This window comes from Nerophis lumbriciformis, linkage group LG25, assembly GCF_033978685.3.
Source record: "Nerophis lumbriciformis linkage group LG25, RoL_Nlum_v2.1, whole genome shotgun sequence".
Classification (NCBI taxonomy): Eukaryota; Metazoa; Chordata; class Actinopteri; order Syngnathiformes; family Syngnathidae; genus Nerophis; species Nerophis lumbriciformis.
In genome coordinates, this window is record NC_084572.2 from 3,759,243 (window position 1) to 3,783,317 (window position 24,075).

The window sequence follows — 24,075 nt, forward strand, 5'->3', positions numbered from 1 at the left end:
GTATACATTTTAACTGACCTTTATTTGACTATTTTTGTCTTTTTTTAGGTGGCTAAAATACGCGGTGCTGCTGACCGCCGTCTAACGTTACGTGTGATATATTGACTAACGTAACCCTGCTTAAAAAAAATCACTGAACAAAAAGTATGAATAAGGTAGTGAACTGCAACAGATTCCCGTGTTTGCAATAACGTTATAACGTTAGCAGTGAGTTTACAGCCTCACTGATTTAACTACACAGCAAATAAAAGTCACGTTACTTAGCCAATAAACGTGATCTTACATTCAAAACTTACCGTTCTTTGTGCAACTTCAAATGCCGGACGAAGTTGGAAGTTGTTGCCTCTCCATCAGTAATTTTCGAACCGCATGTGTTGCATACTGCAAACCGTTTTGTGTTGACCACCTCGTAATTTTTATACCCAAACGAAATTATTTTAGGTATCATTTTTTGTTCACTGGCGTGTGGTTTGGACATGTCTTCTTCCTGCAATTTGATTGGATGAATGCTGTGTGATGAAAACAAAGTAGATCTAATTTGATTGGCTGTTGTACTGAGAGCACACCAGCTGACACACGCAACGCTGATAGACAAGTACACAATGAAAAATACGGAGCGCTCCCGAATAACTTTTTCATCTTTGGGTTTTGGGGAAAGTAGCAAGTCATGTCAAGTCATGTCAATTCAAAAGGCTCAAGTCCAAGTGAAGTCACAAGTCATTGATGTTAAAGTCGAAGTCGAGTTGCAAGTCTTTTTACATTTTGTCAAGTCGAGTCTAAAGTCATCAAATTCATGACTCGAGTCCAAGTCATGTGACTCGAGTCCACACCTCTGCAAAATATCAATACAAAGTGTCAAGACAGAATAAACTCTCTATACAGTCTATAAGTCCCTAAGATATATAGATATCTAATGCATTCGTATATTGTTTATGTAGGATATACGCATGTATATATAACCTAATCATATTGTTTCTTCAACTTAAAAATAGCTGACCATTTCCCCCCCCCCCTTCTCTGGGATTATATTCCCAGTTTTGATCTCGGACGTCTGCTCACTTATAGCGTATAAGAATATTCTATAACTGTTAAGCAAACTATGAATAATAAAACACGTGTCCTTTATCATAGCTACACGTATGACAAAAAAGGGGGTGAAAATCCGTGGTATTCAGTGAGGTAAGATGAATGACAGTTCATTGCTCCTGCCAAATGAATTGCACTGAGTGGAGCGGATCACCACTCCAAGATGGCGTCCCCGCGTCTTGTCAGCGCCAGTAGGCAGTAGCGGTCAATGCTGCGTCTACTTAGAAGATGTCTATGGGTACAGGTGGCGTCCAAACGTCCTCTCGATTGTCTCAAAGTAGACTAATCCTGATCCCCCTTCCTAGTTTGCCACTTCGCTTTTGGGTGAACATCCTGAGGAACCCTCATTTCATCTTCGACGTGCACGTGACGGAGGTGGTGGACGCATCGCTGCACGTCATCGCTCAGACCTTCATGGACGCCTGCACCAAGACCGAGCACAAACTCAGCCGGGTCCGTGCGCTCACCGGGACAACCTGCCGTCTCCCTCTCCAGTCCGACGTCTCACCTGTACGTGTTTGTCCTTTGCAGGAGTCGCCCAGCAACAAGCTGCTCTACGCTAAAGAGATCTCCACTTACAAGAAGATGGTGGACGAGTGAGTGTGTCACACTAACACACTCCTGTCTTTGTGTGTCACGCTAACTTGTGTCTTTTGTCTGCAGCTACTACGAAGGCATCAGACAAATGGTTCCTGTTAGCGACCAGGACATGAACACTCACCTTGCTGAGGTGTCCAGGGTACGTGTGTGTACATATACATATGTGTGTGTGTGTGTGTGTGTGTGTGTGTGTGTGTGTGCGTGCTGACTGAGTCTTTGTGTGTCTGCAGCAACACACAGACAAGTTGAACTCCCAGCTGGCCTTGCATCAACTCTACAAATACGCCAGCAAGTACTACGACGCGGTGAGTAACTGATGTCCTCTTTGTGACCACTTCACTTGACCCACCACTAGATGGCAGCAGACGTATCATATTACACTGGATAGTCCAAAGCAAGGGTGTCTAAACCTTTTGACTTGGGTGCCACATTGGACTAAAACCATTATATATATATATATATATATATATATATATATATATATATATATATATATATATGTATATATATATATATGTATATATGTGTGTGTATATGTATATATATATACATGTATATATATATATATATGTACCGTATTTTCCGCACCATAAGGCGCCCTGGGTTATAAGCCGCACCTTCAATGAACGGCATATTTCAAAACTTTGTCCACCTATAAGCCGCCCGGTGTTGTAAGCCGCATCTAACTGCGCTAAAGGAATGTCAAAAAAACAGTCAGGTCAGTCAAACTTTAATAATATATTAAAAACCAGCGTTCTAACAACTCTGTTCACTCCCAAAATGTACGCAAATGTGCAATCACAAACATAGTAAAATTCAAAATAGTGCAGAGCAATAGCAACATAATGTTGCTCGAACGTTAATGTCACAACACACAAAATAAACATAACGCTCACTTTCTGAAGTTATTCTTCATTCATAAATCCCTCGAATTCTTCTCTTTCGGTGTCCGAATTGAAAAGTTGGGCGAATTACGGGATCCAAAATGGCCGGCTCCGTCTCGTCGAAGTAATCGGAGTCAGTGTCGCTGTTGTCCAGCAGTTCTGTGAATCCTGCCTTCCGGAAAGCTCGGACCACAGTTGTGACCGAAATATCTGCCCAGGCATTTACGATCCACTGGCAGATGTTGGCGTCGTCTGGCGCTGTCTCCCTGTCTTAGTGAAGGTGATGTTGGCGTCGTCTGGCGCTGTCTCCCTGTCTTAGTGAAGGTGATGTTGGCGGCGTCGTCTGGCGCTGTCTCCCTGTCTTAGTGAAGGTGATGTTGGCGTCGTCTGGCGCTGTCTCCCTGTCTTAGTGAAGGTGATGTTGGCGTCGTCTGGCGCTGTCTCCCTGTCTTAGTGAAGGTGATGTTGGCGTCGTCTGGCGCTGTCTCCCTGTCTTAGTGAAGGTGATGTTGGCGTCGTCTGGCGCTGTCTCCCTGTCTTAGTGAAGGTGTGTTCGCCTTCTGTCATCCACTGTTCCCACGCAGTTAGCAGTCTAGCTTCGAATGCCCTGTTGACACCAATATCTAGCGGCTGGAGGTCTTTTGTCAATCCACCCGGAATGACGGCGAGTATTGAATTAAGCGCGTAAGCGTGTCTCTTAATGTGATGTTATGAGCTAGCAAATATAACAACTACACTACCCAGCATGCAACGATAGTGACGAGCATGCGCGGTAGCCCTGAGAAGCGTTGTTGTATGCTGGCAGTTAGAATGTGGTTATGAGCACGCTGTGAGTAAACGTTGAGAACTCAGTTAACACGCCTCGTCTGCATTATTTATAATTAGACAGACAACACACTTAATAAGAGCCATTTTGGGGTCTTTACATAAACACACAAATGGAAATGAAACGTCACATATCCCAGCATGCACCGCGCGCTTCTTCTTCTTCTACGGGGAAAAAAGATGGTGGCTGTTTACCGTAGTTGCGAGACCGAAACTTTATGAAAATTAATATTAATATTAACCCATATATAAGGCGCACCGGATTATAAGGCGCACTGTCAGCTTTTGAGAAAATTTGTGGTTTTTAGGTGCGCCTTATAGTGCGGAAAATACGGTATGTATATATGTGTATGTATATATATTAGAGATGCGCGGATAGGCAATTATTTCATCCGCAACCGCATCAGAAAGTCGTCAACCATCCACCATCCACCCGATTTAACATTTGATCAGAACCGCACCCGCCCGATGTAACATTTGACCAGAACCGCATCTGCCCGCACCCGCCCGTTGTTATATATCTAATATAGACGATGCAAGGCATTAGTGAGGTTATAAAGCTTTTGCCTGTTAAAGAAAGGAGACTGATCCAATGCAGCACAGACATTCGCGTGCCACGCTGTCACGACCCAGACGCACACCAGTGCGCAATCATATGGGAGCCGCGCTGAGCGCACCTCCAAGCGCGTCTCGCTGCCGGCGACGGCCGGGTATGGGCCCGACGCTCCAGCGCCATCCATTTTCAGGGCTAGTTGATTCGGCAGGTGGGTTGTTACACACTCCTTAGCGGGTTCCGACTTCCATGGCCACCGTCCTGCTGTCTATATCAACCAGGGTGAGCCCCACCCCTTTCGTGAGCGCACTGCGCGCGGAGTGACCCCTGTTACGAGTCCCCGGCCACGTAAGGTAAGCAGCAGGTAAGCTGCTTACCTGCTGCGCGTGACGCCGGCCGCGGCGAAGGCGGACTGTCGGTGCGGTGGGCGCGGTGGTGACCCTGGACGTGCGTCGGGCCCTTCTCGCGGATCGCCTCAGCTTCGGCTCCCGGTGGGGCCCTCTCGGGGGAAGGGGCCTCGGTCCCGGACCCCGGCGAGGCGTCCCTTCTCCGCTCCGTAAAAGTGTCCATCTCTTTTTCTTTTTTTTCTTCTGTTGTGGCATATGCTGCAGGTGCCTGCTCGTTTTTCGTATGTGGGTAACAACATTTAACTATGTATATATATTTCCCAATTGGTTTAACTGCCACCCACCCGCCTGAATCTATTTAAAATCTAAAATTTTTTTTTTTCAACCGCCCGATCCGCGGATAATCCGCGGACTCCGCGGTTGTGCCCGCAAACCGCGCATCTCTAATATATATATATATATATATATATATACTGTATATACAAACCCTGTTTCCATATGAGTTGGGAATATGTGTTAGATGTAAATATAAACAGAATACAATGATTTGCAAATCCTTTTCAACCCATATTCAGTTGAATGCACTACAAAGACAACATATTTGATGTTCAAACTCATAAACTTTATTTTTTTTTTTGCAAATAATAATTAACTTATAATTTCATGGCTGCAACACGTGCCAAAGTAGTTGGGAAAGGGCATGTTCACCACTGTGTTATACGGCCTTTCCTTTTAACAACACTCAGTAAACGTTTGGGAACTGAGACACATTTTTTAAGCTTCTCGGGTGGAATTCTTTCCCATTCTTGCTTGATGTACAGCTTAAGTTGTTCAACAGTCCGGGGGTCTCCGTTGTGCTATTTTAGGCTTCATAATGCACCACACATTTTCAATGGGAGACAGGTCTGGACTACAGGCAGGCCAGTCTAGTACCCTCACTCTTTTACTATGAAGTCACGTTGATGTAACACGTGGCTTGGCATTGTTTTGCTGAAATAAGCAGGGGCGTCCATGGTAACGTTGCTTGGATGGCAACATATGTTGCTCCAAAACCTGTATGTACCTTTCAGCATTAATGGCGCCTTCACAGATGTGTAAGTTACCCATGTCTTGGGCACTAATACACCCCCATACCATCACACATGCTGGCTTTTACACTTTGCGCCTATAACAATCCGGATGGTTCTTTTCCTCTTTGGTCCGGAGGACACGACGTCCACAGTTTCCAAAAACAATTTGAAATGTGGACTCGTCAGACCACAGAACACTTTTCCACTTTGTATCAGTCCATCTTAGATGAGCTCAGGCCCAGCGAAGCCGACGGCGTTTCTGGGTGTTGTTGATAAACGGTTTTCGCCTTGCATAGGAGAGTTTTAACTTGCACTTTCAGATGTAGCGACCAACTGTAGTTACTGACAGTGGGTTTCTGAAGTGTTCCTGAGCCCATGTGGTGATATCCTTTACACACTGATGTCGCTTGTTGATGCAGTGCAGCCTGAGGGATCGAAGGTCACGGGCTTAGCTGCTTACGTGCAGTGATTTCTCCAGATTCTCTGAACCCTTTGATGATATTACGGACCGTAGATGGTGAAATCCCTAAACTCCTAGCAATAGCTGGTTGAGAAAGGTTTTTCTTAAACTGTTCAACAATTTGCTCACGCATTTGTTGACAAAGTGGTGACCCTCGCCCCCATCCTTGTTTGTGAATGACTGAGCATTTCATGGAATCTACTTTTATACCCAATCATGGCACCCACCTGTTCCCAATTTGCCTGTTCACCTGTGGGATGTTCCAAATAAGTGTTTGATGAGCATTCCTCAACTTTATCAGTATTTATTGCCACCTTTCCCCACTTCTTTGTCACGTGTTGCTGGCATCAAATTCTAAAGTTAATGATTATTTGCAAATTTTTTTTTTTTTTTTATCAGTTTGAACATCAAATATGTTGTCTTTGTAGCATATTCAACTGAATATGGGTTGGAAAATGATTTGCAAATCATTGTATTCCGTTTATATTTACATCTAACACCATTTCCCAACTCATATGGAAACGGGGTTTGTATATGTATATATGTGTATATATATATATATATATATATATATATATGTATGTATATAAAATCTAATCCATTATTATTATTATATATGTATATATACATATATATATAATTGTACATATATATATGTGTGTGTATATATGTATTTATACATGTGTGTATATACATATATATATATGTATCATAATAATCATAAAACCTTAAATGATGTTCTTAAATATGATTATGCATCAGCCAAGTGTAAATAGATTATATCTGATTCATTGGGATGTATCTGTATGTTAAGCAGTCATACCACAAGAGGGCGCTGTGCTCTAACATACAGATTAACACATTCATGTAGGATTATTATTTGATAACAATCATCATTATAATACATAATGATTATTATCAGTGCATCTACTGAGGGTCAAGCCTCCCTCTCTCTTTATAAAGTGGTGACACCTCGGTTTGGAACTTTAATCAAGGTTCCTTGAATCAGAGGTGGGACCAAGTCATTGTTTTGCAAGTCACAAGTAAGTCTCAAGTCTTTGCCCTCAAGTCCCGAGTCAAGTCCAAAGTCAAGACTGGAAAGTCTCAAGTCAAGTCCTAAGTCCTGCATTTTGAGTTTCGAGTCCTTTCAAGTCCATTTAACCACAGACTAATATATTAACACAGATTGTGTATGCTTTTCAAACGCTGTATTTATTTATTAAAACAAGTGCATTTTAAATTGCAGGAAAGAAAATTGTGCTGACATTGCACTTTATAATAGCACTATTAACCAGTCATTTTAAACATTAACTCATTCCTTTACAGAACAAACACATTGAAAAATAAAGTGCAAATGTACTTATTTGTACAAAAGTGTTAACATTGAAAAAACATGACATATACGTGAACATAACAAAAAAGTTGTACTTTTTATATGTCAGGGCCCTATGCTGCATTGCATTTGCAAAAGACCAAATTAGCCAAGAGTCTGTCAGTCATTTGTGCACGATGGGGGCGTAGTATGATGCCACCATGGCTGAAAACTCGCTCCACTGGAGCACTGGAGGCAGGCACTGCCCAGACTCTCATGGCCACTCGGAACAGTGAAGGAAGAGTCTTCATGTTCAATGCCCAGAACAAAAGGGGGGAGGGAGTTTTTTGGGGTTGGTGCACTACTTGTAAGTGTATCTTGTGTTTTTTATGTTGATTTAATTTAAAAAAAAAAAAAAGAAAAAAAGAAAAAATATATATATATATATTTCTTGTGCGGCCCGATACCAATCGATCCACGGACCGGTGGTTGGGGACCACTGAGGTAAACAACCAACAGTATGTCAGAAAGCTAGCTAAAACGGTACACATATTCATAATATAGTATACATTTTAACTGACCTTTATTTTACTATTTGTCTTTTTTTAGGTGGCTAAAATACGCGGTGCTGCTGACCGCCGTCTAACGTTACGTGTGATATATTGACTAACGTAACCCTGCTTGAAAAAATCACTGAACAAAAAGTATGAATAAGGTAGTGAACTGCAACAGATTCCCGTGTTTGCAATAACGTTATAACATTAGCAGTGAGTTTACAGCCTCACTGATTTAACTACACAGCAAATAAAAGTCACGTTACTTAGCCAATAAACGTTATCTCACATTCAAAACTTACCGTTCTTTGTGCAACTTCAAATGCCGGACGAAGTTGGAAGTTGTTGCCTCTCCATCAGTAATTTTCGAACCGCATGTGTTGCATACTGCAAACCGTTTTGTGTTGACCACCTCGTAATTTTTATACCCAAACGAAATTATTTTAGGTATCATTTTTTGTTCACTGGCGTGTGGTTTGGACATGTCTTCTTCGTTGGTTGTCCTGCAATTTGATTGGATGAATTCTGTGTGATGAAAACAAAGTAGATCTAATTTGATTGGCTGTTGTACTGAGACCACACCAGCTGACACACGCAACGCTGATAGACAAGTACACAATGAAAAATACGGAGCGCTCCCGAATAACTTTTTCATCTTTGGGTTTTGGGGAAAGTAGCAAGTCATGTCAAGTCATGTCAATTCAAAAGGCTCAAGTCCAAGTGAAGTCACAAGTCATTGATGTTAAAGTCTAAGTCGAGTTGCAAGTCTTTTTACATTTTGTCAAGTCGAGTCTAAAGTCATCAAATTCATGACTCGAGTCTGACTCGAGTCCAAGTCATGTGACTCGAGTCCACACCTCTGCCTTGAATGCACCACAATTACCGAGATGCAAAAGTGAAACTTAAACATAACGTTGTCTGATAGATTTATTGTATTTTGACCTTTCTTCAGTTAACACAACAAAAACAAGACGTAGCATTTCTGAGCCAATTATTTTAGGCTTATGTAAAAAAAAAATAATAATGCAGAGTCAACATTTAAAACAACAAAAAAGATGAAGTAGTGTATTCCATCCATCCATTTTCTACCGCTTATTCCCTTTTGGGGTCGCGGGAGCCTATCTCAGCTACAATCGGGCGGAAGGCGGGGTACACCCTGGACAAGTCGCCACCTCATCGCAGGGCCAACACAGATAGACAGACAACATTCACACTCACATCCACACACTAGGGCCAATTTAGTGTTGCCAATCAACTTATCCCCAGGTGCATGTCTTTGGAGGTGGGAGGAAGGCGGAGTACCCGGAGGGAACCCACGCAGTCACGGGGAGAACATGCAAACTCCACACAGAAAGATCCCGAGCCCGGGATTGAACCCAAGACTACTCAGGACCTTCGTATTGTGAGGCAGATGCACTAACCCCTCTGCCACCGTGAAGCCTAGCATTTCTTCTTATTTAGTCGTCTTGGCCTTCCTTCTCTCCTTGGTTTTCCTCCTCGTCTCCCTGGTCTTTCTCCTCGTCTCCGTGGCCTTCCTTGTATGCCCATGCATATTTCGCCGAAGAGCTTATTTCCCCCAGCAGTTTCCGGTTGCTCATCAAATAAGCGTGGAAGTCCTTGCAGGATGTTTCTTTGAAGTTGTATTGTACAAATAGAAGCCCTTTCAACGACTCAACGGACAACCTGCTCTTCTCCTTGGTCCGCTGGCTCTGCATCAGTGAGAAAACCCTCTCAACATTTGCATTGTGACAAGGAAGGGCGAAGGCGAACTGCGCAATCTTCAGCAGCTCCGAGTAACATGCGAGGCTTTTGGCCTTCTCAAAATATTTGCACCACTTCTGGTGCACTTGCAGGCCGTTGAACTTCCCATCGCCGTTGCTACTCTCGGTGAATTTCTTGAGATCGGTGACCTGATCGAAACACTTGGCGTCGTCAATTGGCACCCCCTTTTCTCCGAGGTACTTAATGCAGGCTTCCACGTCATTCCAACTCGGTGTCTGACTCAGATCCATCCACATGAGTGGGGTGAATTCTTCCATGGGTGTCATCCACTTCTGGAGATACTGCAAACATGCACTGTAGAGACCCCGTACATCCGCATAGAACCGCTCACATTCTTTCCCATGCCCGTCTGTGCGCTTCTGTGCCAGGAGTCCCTTAACTTTCAGGGACATGAAGTTGTTTCTCCGCCGTTCCTCGAGTTTTGCGTGGACTCTCTGCAAGATGTTACGCACTTCGACGATGGAATTATTCTCCTTTTCCATTTCTTTAATGGGCGAGTGGAACACGCACATGAGCGAATGCATGTGCCAGAGGTAAATGTCACTGAATTCATTTTCAAAAAACCTCTTGATCATTACAGGCGTTTTGTCCTGTGACAGAAAATATCCCTTTAATGCCGGAAACATCTGCAGCAGCCTCTCGATTCCGGGGAATAACGACAGCCATCGTGTCTTGCTGTGGGAAAGGAGCTTTCTGTATTCGACATCTACAAAGTCGCAGTACTCCTTCAGAGTCTCAGTGCGCACAGTGTAGATGTGGAAGTACTGGTAGATTTTGAACATGATATTCTCAATGTCAATATTAAGTGTGTCTGCACCGTGATGGACACAATTGTTGATTATGTGTGCTGGGCAACCCACGCTGATCAGCGTCTTGTTCTGGAGCAACTTCTTGAAATTTGCATACACATTCTTCCCCCCTTCATCACCGATTCCTCCGAAGTTTGTGTTGCAGTTGTCGCCAGTAAACGCGATGCATTTTTCGGACAAATCATTTTTTCTCAGTGTTTCAATCAAGTAGCTTGCGATGGTGTCCGCTGTCTCATTAGGTGTGTCTTTGACCTCAAGCAACGTTGATTGCACACCGCCTTTCTTCCAGTCAAAATACTGGATTATGATCGGGAATATTTTCACCGCACCGTGGTTACTCCCATCTGTAGCGATGCCGCAGTACTTTATTTCTTTGAGCGCCTCTAGCGAAACGTCGATGCTGTGGGGCGCTATGACACTGTTGACGATCGCCTCCGTTTTGGTGCGTGCGCTTGAAAACTTTTTCGCCGTGTCCGAGTCCGGGAATGCTTTTTTCAGCAAAGCACTGGTGCAATCCATCGACCTGTAACTGTTATGGTGTTTGACCGTGTGGAATGCTAAAACACCCTCTGCTGCGTTTACAATGTCTTCTCCTTTTCCAGGTCGCACAAGGTACTCCGTCAATTTAGCAGAGGAGCTCTCGCCCTGCGCAGCTGTTTTGTGCTTTGTAGTGGCGATATGGGCTTGTAGATCTTTGGCTCCTTTATTTGCCACAGATACGTACGTTCCTGCTTTGCACACGGTGCACTCTGCTTCCCATGTGTCACGGCCAGGGCGAAAACACGAATACTTTTTCCGCAAATCATTCGTGAAGTTGCATTTACGTTTCGGCATCTCTTGTGTCCTGTCTGTCTCTGCCCCTCCCTCAAGAATGCCGCTGCGTGCGCACGCCTCCGCAACTTATGTTTTATCCCCTTCTTAACCCTGAACCATACTTGCCAACCCTCCCGAATTTTCCGGGAGACTCCCGAAATTCAGCGCCTCTCCCGAAAACCTCCCGGGACAAATATTCTCCCGAAAATCTCCCGATTTTCAGCCGTAACTGGAAGCCACGCCCCCTCCAGCTCCATGCGGGACCTGAGTGAGGACAGCCTTTTTTCATGACGGGAGGACAACAGGGTGACAAGAATTAAATCATCCAGACTAGAGATAAATTGTATTATTATGTTTATCTTACCTAAAAATAAATATATTTAGTAATTACAAAAAAAACTAAATACATTTTTACTATATTTTGCTAAAACATCAAAATTAATTGCATTTTTATTTGTATTTTTTCCTGACTCCTTACTACATCCAGCCATAGAACAACAGGGTGACAAGAATTAAATCATCCAGACTAGAGATAAATTGTATTATTATGTTTATCTTACCTAAAAATAAATATATTTATTAATTTAAAAAAAAACTAAATACATTTTTACTATATTTTGCTAAAACATCAAAATTAATTGTATTTTTATTTGTATTTTTTCCTGACTCCTTACTACATCCAGCCATAGAACAACAGGGTGACAAGAATTAAATCATCCAGACTAGAGATACATTGTATTATTATGTTTATCTTACCTAAAACTAAATATATTTATTAATTTAAAAAAAATAAATAAATACATTTTTACTATATTTTGCTAAAACATCAAAATTAATTGTATTTTTTCCTGACTCCTTACTACATCCAGCCATAGAACAACAGGGTGACAAGAATTAAATCATCCAGACTAGAGATAAATTGTATTATTATGTTTATCTTACCTAAAAATAAATATATTTATTAATTACAAAAAAAAACTAAATACATTTTTACTATATTTTGCTAAAACATCAAAATTAATTGTATTTTTTCCTGACTCCTTACTACATCCAGCCATAGAACAACAGGGTGACAAGAATTAAATCATCCAGACTAGAGATACATTGTATTATTATGTTTATCTTACCTAAAAATAAATATATTTATTAATTAAAAAAAACAACTAAATACATTTTTACTATATTTTGCTAAAACATCAAAATTAATTGTATTTTTATTTGTATTTTTTCCTGACTCCTTACTACATCCAGCCATAGAACAACAGGGTGACAAGAATTAAATCATCCAGACTAGAGATAAATTGTATTATTATGTTTATCTTACCTAAAAATAAATATATTTATTAATAAAAAAAAAAACTAAATACATTTTTACTATATTTTGCTAAAACATCAAAATTAATTGTATTTTTATTTGTATTTTTTCCTGACTCCTTACTACATCCAGCCATAGAACAACAGGGTGACAAGAATTAAATCATCCAGACTAGAGATAAATTGTATTAATATGTTTATCTTACCTAAAAATAAATATATTTATTAATTTAAAAAAAAAACTAAATACATTTTTACTATATTTTGCTAAAACATCAAAATTAATTGCATTTTTATTTGTATTTTTTCCTGACTCCTTACTACATCCAGCCATAGAACAACAGGGTGACAAGAATTAAATCATCCAGACTAGAGATACATTGTATTATTATGTTTATCTTACCTAAAAATAAATATATTTATTAATTTAAAAAAAAACTAAATACATTTTTACTATATTTTGCTAAAACATCAAAATTAATTGTATTTTTATTTGTATTTTTTCCTGACTCCTTACTACATCCAGCCATAGAACAACAGGGTGACAAGAATTAAATCATCCAGACTAGAGATACATTGTATTATTATGTTTATCTTACCTAAAAATAAATATATTTATTAATTAAAAAAAAAAACTAAATAAATGTTTACTATATTTTGCCAAAACATCAAAATTAATTGTATTTTTATTTGTATTTTTTCCTGACTCCTTACTACATCCAGCCATAGAACAACAGGGTGACAAGAATTAAATCATCCAGACTAGAGATACATTGTATTATGTTTATCTTACCTAAAAATAAATATATTTATTAATTAAAAAAAAAACTAAATACATTTTTACTATATTTTGCTAAAACATCAAAATTAATTGCATTTTTATTTGTATTTTTTCCTGACTCCTTACTACATCCAGCCATAGAACAACAGGGTGACAAGAATTAAATCATCCAGACTAGAGATACATTGTATTATTATGTTTATCTTACTTAAAAATAAATATATTTATTAATTACAAAAAAAACTAAATACATTTTTACTATATTTTGCTAAAACATCAAAATTAATTGTATTTTTATTTGTATTTTTTTCCTGACTCCTTACTACATCCAGCCATAGAACAACAGGGTGACAAGAATTAAATCATCCAGACTAGAGATAAATTGTATTATGTTTATCTTACCTAAAACTAAATATATTTATTAATTTTAAAAAAACAACTAAATACATTTTTACTATATTTTGCTAAAACATCAACATTAATTGTATTTTTTCCTGACTCCTTACTACATCCAGCCATAGAACAACAGGGTGACAAGAATTAAATCATCCAGACTAGAGATACATTGTATTATTATGATTATCTTACCTAAAAATAAATATATTTATTAATTAAAAAAAAAAACTAAATACATTTTTACTATATTTTGCTAAAACATCAAAATTAATTGTATTTTTATTTGTATTTTTTTCCTGACTCCTTACTACATCCAGCCATAGAACAGGGTGACAAGAATTAAATCATCCAGACTAGAGATACATTGTATTATTATGTTTATCTTACCTAAAAATAAATATATTTATTAATTAAAAAAAAAACTAAATACATTTTTACTATACTTTGCTAAAACATCAAAATTAATTGTATTTTTATTTGTATTTTTTCCTGACTCCTTACTACATCCAGCCATAGAACAACAGGGTGACAAGAATTAAATCATCCAGACTAGAGATACATTGTATTATGTTTATCTTACCTAAAAATAAATATATTTATTAATTAAAAAAAACAACTAAATACATTTTTACTATATTTTGCTAAAACATCAAAATTAATTGTATTTTTATTTGTATTTTTTTCCTGACTCCTTACTACATCCAGCCATAGAACAACAGGGTGACAAGAATTAAATCATCCAGACTAGAGATAAATTGTATTATTATGTTTATCTTACCTAAAAATAAGTATATTTATTAATTAAAAAAAAAACTAAATACATTTTTACTATATTTTGCTAAAACATCAAAATTAATTGCATTTTTATTTGTATTTTTTCCTGACTCCTTACTACATCCAGCCATAGAATTATACATTAAAATAAACATATTTGAAATCATTGATTTTAAATTATCATAATAATTAATTTAAAATGACCACATTTAATTATTAAAATACTTGCTTGTTTGTCAACAACTTTGGCATTTTATTCATTACATTTTGAAACTCTCAGAAGCCAAGTTATGTTATATTCCTTAATATTTATTCGTGCAAGTTTGAAGTATCAATTATCTAAACACAGTTTTGTTTGCATGTTTTCAGGTGTAGATATCTATATCTATATACAGGTAAAAGCCAGTAAATTAGAATATTTTGAAAAACTTGATTTATTTCAGTAATTGCATTCAAAAGGTGTAACTTGTACATTATATTTATTCATTGCACACAGACTGATGCATTCAAATGTTTATTTCATTTAATTTTGATGATTTGAAGTGGCAACAAATGAAAATCCAAAATTCCGTGTGTCACAAAATTAGAATATTACTTAAGGCTAATACAAAAAAGGGATTTTTAGAAATGTTGGCCAACTGAAAAGTATGAAAATGAAAAATATGAGCATGTACAATACTCAATACTTGGTTGGAGCTCCTTTTGCCTCAATTACTGCGTTAATGCGGCGTGGCATGGAGTCGATGAGTTTCTGGCACTGCTCAGGTGTTATGAGAGCCCAGGTTGCTCTGATAGTGGCCTTCAACTCTTCTGCGTTTTTGGGTCTGGCATTCTGCATCTTCCTTTTCACAATACCCCACAGATTTTCTATGGGGCTAAGGTCAGGGGAGTTGGCGGGCCAATTTAGAACAGAAATACCATGGTCCGTAAACCAGGCACGGGTAGATTTTGCGCTGTGTGCAGGCGCCAAGTCCTGTTGGAACTTGAAATCTCCATCTCCATAGAGCAGGTCAGCAGCAGGAAGCATGAAGTGCTCTAAAACTTGCTGGTAGACGGCTGCGTTGACCCTGGATCTCAAGAAACAGAGTGGACCGACACCAGCAGATGACATGGCACCCCAAACCATCACCCAACCATGCAAATTTTGCATTTCCTTTGGAAATCGAGGTCCCAGAGTCTGGAGGAAGACAGGAGAGGCACAGGATCCACGTTGCCTGAAGTCTAGTGTAAAGTTTCCACCATCAGTGATGGTTTGGGGTGCCATGTCATCTGCTGGTGTCGGTCCACTCTGTTTCCTGAGATCCAGGGTCAACGCAGCCGTCTAGCAGCAAGTTGTAGAGCACTTCATGCTTCCTGCTGCTGACCTGCTCTATGGAGATGGAGATTTCAAGTTCCAACAGGACTTGGCGCCTGCACACAGCGCAAAATCTACCCGTGCCTGGTTTACGGACCATGGTATTTCTGTTCTAAATTGGCCCGCCAACTCCCCTGACCTTAGCCCCATAGAAAATCTGTGGGGTATTGTGAAAAGGAAGATGCAGAATGCCAGACCCAAAAACGCAGAAGAGTTGAAGGCCACTATCAGAGCAACCTGGGCTCTCATAACACCTGAGCAGTGCCAGAAACTCATCGACTTCATGCCACGCCGCATTAACGCAGTAATTGAGGCAAAAGGAGCTCCAACCTAGTATTGAGTATTGTACATGCTCATATTTTTCATTTTCATACTTTTCAGTTGGCCAACATTTCTAAAAATCCCTTTTTTGTATTAGCCTTAAGTAATATTCTAATTTTGTGACACACGGAATTTTGGATTTTCATTTGTTGCCACTTCAAATCATCAAAATTAAATGAAATAAACATTTGAATGCATCAGTCTGTGTGCAATGAATAAATATAATGTACAAGTTACACCTTTTGAATGCAATTACTGAAATAAATCAAGTTTTTCAAAATATTCTAATTTACTGGCTTTTACCTGTATATGTATGAAATACTTGACTTGCTGAATTCTAGCTGTCAATATACTCCTCCCCTCTTAACCACGCCCCGCCCCCGACCACGCCCCCCACCTCCCGAAATCGGAGGTCTCAAGGTTGGCAAGTATGCCCTGAACGTACATTGAAAATACACGCAACCCTAACACAAAATGCCGGACATTTGAGGCATTTTAAGAAACCCCGCAAAAGAGGACGTGTCCGGGGAAAAGAGGACGTATAATCAAGTCTAATATGATAAATGGCGATTATGTGTTCTCTGTCGCCCTCTAGAGGCCAAACCGTCGCAGCTGCAATGGCGCTACATAAAGCAATGCGTGAAGGGAAACGAGACTAATTACCTCTCAATTTACCCCATAACATCTGAACTTAGCATACGGTAAAGTAGCAAGGCACGACATTCATATCAAATGCTGTACGAATGTGACAAAACTTACATTTAGTCGTCAACGCACACAAGGCGGACTACACGCCATTGTTCGAAAACGGGCTATGCTGAAGGGGGAAATGACGTCACATATTGGATTACCAAATTAAAGGCACAGGAACGTTATACAACTGGTTAACTGTACACAATAAGCTTCCGTATTATTATTATTATTATTATTTTAACTTATTTTTATGGGCTTTCCTCTTTATGATGTTAAGTTCCTTTTATACGCTGTTATACAGTATATGCCTTGAGCTCTTATTTTGAAGACGCTAAGAGCGGAAGTGATGACACGTTAGCTCGTATAAAACTGGAGCCTCCGTGTTTATTTTGTAGTTTTATACCGTATAGGCGACATTTATACGAGGACACTTTATTTTCTTTCTTTCAAAACCGCTCCACTACAACGTGTCATCACTACCGCTCTTAGCGCCTTCAAAATAACAGCGTATAACACGTACTTGCCAACCCTCCCGAATTTTCCGGGAGACTCCCGAAATCCAGCGCCTCGCCCGAAAACCTCCCGGGACAAATATTCTCCCGAAAATCTCCCGATTTTCAGCGTGGCCTCCAGCTCCATGCGGACCTGAGTGAGGACAGCCTTTTTTTTTATGACAGGAGAACAACAGGGTGACAAGAACTAAATCATCCAGACTAGAGATAAATTGTATTATTATGTTTATCTTACCTAAAAATAAATACATTTATTAATTACAAAAAAAACTAAATACATTTTGACTATATTTTGCTAAAAACATCAAAATTAATTGTTTTTTATTTGTATTTTTTCTGACTCCTTTTTACATCCAGCCATAGAATTATACATTAAAATAAACATATATGAAATAATTAATTTTAAATGATCATAATAATTCATTTAAAATGACCATATTTAATTATTAAGATAATTGCTTGTTTATTAACAACTTTAGCATTTTATTCATTACATTTTGAAGCTCTCAGAAGCCAAGTTATGTTATATTCCTTAAGATTTATTTATGCAAGTTTGAAGTATCAATTATCTAAACAGAGTTTTGTTTGCATATTTTCAGGATGTAGATATATATATATATATATATATATATATATATATATATATATATATATATATATATATATATATATATATATTTCATACATATATATTTCATACATATATATATATATATATTTCATACATATATATACATATATATATATTTCATATTTCATATATATATATATCTCATATTTCGTGTATATATATATATATATATATATATTTCGTGTGTATATATATATATATATATATATATATTTCATACATATATATATATATATATATATATATATATATATATATATGTATATGTATATATATGTATATGTATATATACAGGTAAAAGCCAGTAAATTAGAATATTTTGAAAAACTTGATTTATTTCAGTAATTGCATTCAAAAGGTGTAACTTGTACATTATATGTATTCATTGCACACAGACTGATGCATTCAAATGTTTATTTCATTTAATTTTGATGATTTGAAGTGGCAACAAATGAAAATCCAAAATTCCGTGTGTCACAAAATTAGAATATTACTTAAGGCTAATACAAAAAAGGGATTTTTAGAAATGTTGGCCAACTGAAAAGTATGAAAATGAAAAATATGAGCATGTACAATACTCAATACTTGGTTGGAGCTCCTTTTGCCTCAATTACTGCGTTAATGCGGCGTGGCATGGAGTCGATGAGTTTCTGGCACTGCTCAGGTGTTATGAGAGCCCAGGTTGCTCTGATAGTGGCCTTCAACTCTTCTGCGTTTTTGGGTCTGGCATTCTGCATCTTCCTTTTCACAATACCCCACAGATTTTCTATGGGGCTAAGGTCAGGGGAGTTGGCGGGCCAATTTAGAACAGAAATACCATGGTCCGTAAACCAGGCACGGGTAGATTTTGCGCTGTGTGCAGGCGCCAAGTCCTGTTGGAACTTGAAATCTCCATCTCCATAGAGCAGGTCAGCAGCAGGAAGCATGAAGTGCTCTAAAACTTGCTGGTAGACGGCTGCGTTGACCCTGGATCTCAGGAAACAGAGTGGACCGACACCAGCAGATGACATGGCACCCCAAACCATCACTGATGGTGGAAACTTTACACTAGATTTCAGGCAACGTGGATCCTGTGCCTCTCCTGTCTTCCTCCAGACTCTGGGACCTCGATTTCCAAAGGAAATGCAAAATTTGCATGGTTGGGTGATGGTTTGGGGTGCCATGTCATCTGCTGGTGTCGGTCCACTCTGTTTCCTGAGATCCAGGGTCAACGCAGCCGTCTACCAGCAAGTTTTAGAGCACTTGATGCTTCCTGCTGCTGACCTGCTCTATGGAGATGGAGATTTCAAGTTCCAACAGGACTTGGCGCCTGCACACAGCGCAAAATCTACCCGTGCCTGGTTTACGGACCATGGTATTTCTGTTCTAAATTGGCCCGCCAACTCCCCTGACCTTAGCCCCATAGAAAATCTGTGGGGTATTGTGAAAAGGAAGATGCAGAATGCCAGACCCAAAAACGCAGAAGAGTTGAAGGCCACTATCAGAGCAACCTGGGCTCTCATAACACCTGAGCAGTGCCAGAAACTCATCGACTCCATGCCACGCCGCATTAACGCAGTAATTGAGGCAAAAGGAGCTCCAACCAAGTATTGAGTATTGTACATGCTCATATTTTTCATTTTCATACTTTTCAGTTGGCCAACATTTCTAAAAATCCCTTTTTTGTATTAGCCTTAAGTAATATTCTAATTTTGTGACACACGGAATTTTGGATTTTCATTTGTTGCCACTTCAAATCATCAAAATTAAATGAAATAAACATTTGAATGCATCAGTCTGTGTGCAATGAATAAATATAATGTACAAGTTACACCTTTTGAATGCAATTACTGAAATAAATCAAGTTTTTCAAAATATTCTAATTTACTGGCTTTTACCTGTATATATGTATATGTATATATATATATATGTATGAAATACTTGACTTGGTGAATTCTAGCTGTCAATATACACTTCCCCTCTTAACCACGCCCCCCACCCCCACCCCACCTCCCGAAATCGGAGGTCTCAAGGTTGGCAAGTATGGTATAACAGGATCTTAACATCACAAAGAGGAAAGCCCATAAAAATAGGTTATGTAATATATATTTTTGTTGTTGTTGTGTATATTTGGGGAGACAGATTAATATATATTTTTTTGTTTTAACTGCCTGTGTTGCTTTTGCACTTATCCTGTTATTGTGTTGAAACGAGGACGTTTCTTTTGTAGGAGGGGAGGTATGCAACTTATTTTTATGGGCTTTCCTCTTTGTGATGTTAAGTTCCTGTTATACAGTATATGCCTTTCGCTCTTATTTTGAAGGCGCCAAGAGCGGAAGTGGTGACACGTTGTAGTGGAGCGGAGGTTTTGGAAAGAAGTATAAAACTGGAGCCTCCGTGTTTTGTTATTTTGTAGTTTTATACGGTATAGGTGACATTTTTAACCCTCGGTTACATTATTATTATTGTTGTAACAAACAGTTCAGGGTGTGCCAATTTACCGGAGAGTGTTATGTAAGGAGGAGGAGTTTTGTCCCTCCAGAGTTGCCGTAGGGCTGTGACGTAGTGGAGTGTGTCGTTGTGGAAGGAAGTTACGTTTTGTACTGTTTTTGATTATTATTTCTCAACTGTTTGTAAATGTTGAAATTTATAAAATAAAATAAAAATTAAACCTTAGAAATTCAATAGGTCCTTATGTCCCATTGCAAAAGGACTCCCGTTGGGATTCCTTTTACAATGGGCCATGCGGGCCCTAATAAAAAAGTGTGCGGAGATAACGTTAAAGAGACGGTGGCTACCGTTTATTATTTTATTAGATAAATACACAATATAGGCGAACCCAGGACACTCGGCTACATTATAGACGAGTGTGTATTTATCTAATAAAATAATAAACGGGAGACATTAGAGCGAGTCCGGTAGCCACCGCTTCCATACTTGCCAACCCTCCCGGATTTTCCGGGAGACTCCCGAAAATCAGCGCCTCTCCCGAAAACCTCCCGGGACAAATTTTCTCCCGAAAATCTCCCGAAATTCAGGCGGAGCTGGAGGCCACGCCCCCTCCAGCTCCATGCGGACCTGAGTGACGTCAGGTGCGCAACACCACGTAAATCGTTGGCCAACCAAAAAGTAACCCCAGTACGCTATAGCCAACATTCACCAGGAGATGGCAACAGACAAACATAGATCACTCTATTACATTCCTCCCCTTTTAGAAATGTATAGAAGTTACTCAAAATAAATAAACAACCCACCAAAAAATGCAGCAGCTCAATTAAAAAACTGTACTTAAGCCACATTCTTTTCTTTTTTTTTTTTTAGTACTGAACTCTTAACCCTCATTTGTAAAAAATAACAAGCTTATTATACAAACAGTATTTGTACACCTTTAACACAGATTTTTATACTGTCTTCAGAGATTCAGTTTTTTTGGTGGTACTCGAAACCTTTCTGGGTACCTGCGAAAGGGTGTTCGGCATGGTTACAAAAATAGTGACAGAGAATTGAACAAGGATGGACAATTCAACCCTTAACTCAACAATGAGTAGATGAGTGTTATGTGTGTGTATATGTGTAAATAAATGAACACTGAAATTCAAGTATTTCTTTTATTTATATATATATATATATATATATATATATATGTATATATATATATATATATATATATATATATATATATATATATATATATATATATGTATATATATAATAAAATAAATATATATATATATATAGCTAGAATTCACTGAAAGTCAGGTATTTCTTATATATATATATATATATATATATATATATATATATATATATACAGGTAAAAGCCAGTAAATTAGAATATTTTGAAAAACTTGATTTATTTCAGTAATTGCATTCAAAAGGTGTAACTTGTACATTATATTTATTCATTGCACACAGACTGATGCATTCAAATGTTTATTTCATTTAATTTTGATGATTTGAAGTGACAACAAATGAAAATCCAAAATTCCGTGTGTCACAAAATTAGAATATTACTTAAGGCTAATACAAAAAAGGGATTTTTAGAAATGTTGGCCAACTGAAAAGTATGAAAATGAAAAATATGAGCATGTACAATACTCAATACTTGGTTGGAGCTCCTTTTGCCTCAATTACTGCGTTAATGCGGCGTGGCATGGAGTCGATGAGTTTCTGGCACTGCTCAGGTGTTATGAGAGCCCAGGTTGCTCTGATAGTGGCCTTCAACTCTTCTGCGTTTTTGGGTCTGGCATTCTGCATCTTCCTTTTCACAATACCCCACAGATTTTCTATGGGGCTAAGGTCAGGGGAGTTGGCGGGCCGATTTAGAACAGAAATACCATGGTCCGTAAACCAGGCACGGGTAGATTTTGCGCTGTGTGCAGGCGCCAAGTCCTGTTGGAACTTGAAATCTCCATCTCCATAGAGCAGGTCAGCAGCAGGAAGCATGAAGTGCTCTAAAACTTGCTGGTAGACGGCTGCGTTGACCCTGGATCTCAGGAAACAGAGTGGACCGACACCAGCAGATGACATGGCACCCCAAACCATCACCCAACCATGCAAATGTTGCATTTCCTTTGGAAATCGAGGTCCCAGAGTCTGGAGGAAGACAGGAGAGGCACAGGATCCACGTTGCCTGAAGTCTAGTGTAAAGTTTCCACCATCAGTGATGGTTTGGGGTGCCATGTCATCTGCTGGTGTCGGTCCACTCTGTTTCCTGAGATCCAGGGTCAACGCAGCCGTCTACCAGCAAGTTTTAGAGCACTTCATGCTTCCTGCTGCTGACCTGCTCTATGGAGATGGAGATTTCAAGTTCCAACAGGACTTGGCGCCTGCACACAGCGCAAAATCTACCCGTGCCTGGTTTACGGACCATGGTATTTCTGTTCTAAATTGGCCCGCCAACTCCCCTGACCTTAGCCCCATAGAAAATCTGTGGGGTATTGTGAAAAGGAAGATGCAGAATGCCAGACCCAAAAACGCAGAAGAGTTGAAGGCCACTATCAGAGCAACCTGGGCTCTCATAACACCTGAGCAGTGCCAGAAACTCATCGACTCCATGCCACGCCGCATTAACGCAGTAATTGAGGCAAAAGGAGCTCCAACCAAGTATTGAGTATTGTACATGCTCATATTTTTCATTTTCATACTTTTCAGTTGGCCAACATTTCTAAAAATCCCTTTTTTGTATTAGCCTTAAGTAATATTCTAATTTTGTGACACACGGAATTTGGGATTTTCATTTGTTGCCACTTCAAATCATCAAAATTAAATGAAATAAACATTTGAATGCATCAGTCTGTGTGCAATGAATAAATATAATGTACAAGTTACACCTTTTGAATGCAATTACTGAAATAAATCAAGTTTTTCAAAATATTCTAATTTACTGGCTTTTACCTGTGTGTGTGTGTGTGTGTGTGTGTGTGTGTGTGTGTGTATATATATATATATATATATATATATATATATATATATATATATATATATATATATATATATATATATATATATATATATGAAATACTTGACTTGGTGAATTCTAGCTGTAAATACACTCCTCTCCTCTTAGCCCCGCCCCCAACCACTCCTCCTTCGGTAACTTGAGACACCCTGAACTGTTTTTTACATCCATCCATCCATTTTCTACCGCTTATTCATAATTATTATTATTATTATTATCATCATGTTGAGTCCAACATAATTTGTGTCCAGATCATTCAGTCCCTGGATGAAGACCCTGCCGCCCAGAACAAGCAGCTGACGCTCCGCCTCCAGCAGATCGCCGCCGCCCTTGAGAATAAAGTCACCGACCTTTGACCTCCCCGTGAAAAGGGGTTGGAAAGTGGGCGGAGTCACCTGGCCACAGAAGCCCTTATAAAGTGTTTCCTGGCGAATGAAAGACATTTTGGATTAGAGGAGAGGCGGAGCTTCGACCTGCGGTACACAGCACGGACCAATCAGAGCTCATTATTGCTGACTCGTAAAGTTTTTTTTTTTTGTCATTGCGGCGTGCACAAGACTTTCAAAATAAAACGGACCGGAAGTCAAAGCGCCCTCAATGAAGGACATGGAATGTCTGGACTTAACGTGCACTATTTGCTCCTTTTCCCCCACCCTAATCCTTTTCTTGGATATGTGAAGCGTTTGTCTTTTCCACTCGACGCCAAAAGACCTTTTTTTTTTTTTTTTTTTTTTTTAGGAGGTCCGCCGAGCTATTCGCTTGTA

The 24,075-nt window shown here is 39.0% G+C and overlaps 1 protein-coding gene across 1 annotated transcript in view; it reads left to right on the plus strand.

Moving 5' to 3' along the window:
- LOC133621523 (plexin-B2-like) overlaps positions 1-23,822 on the plus strand; it is a 254,413-nt gene extending 230,591 nt beyond the window's left edge. Inside the window, exons 37-41 of the mRNA XM_061983595.1 lie at positions 1,392-1,539; positions 1,618-1,682; positions 1,750-1,825; positions 1,917-1,991; positions 23,563-23,822. Coding sequence (XP_061839579.1) covers positions 1,392-1,539; positions 1,618-1,682; positions 1,750-1,825; positions 1,917-1,991; positions 23,563-23,667 — 469 coding nt within the window. The 3' untranslated portion in view covers positions 23,668-23,822. The remainder of the gene's footprint in view (positions 1-1,391; positions 1,540-1,617; positions 1,683-1,749; positions 1,826-1,916; positions 1,992-23,562) is intronic.
- Positions 23,823-24,075: the final 253 nt, after the last annotated feature.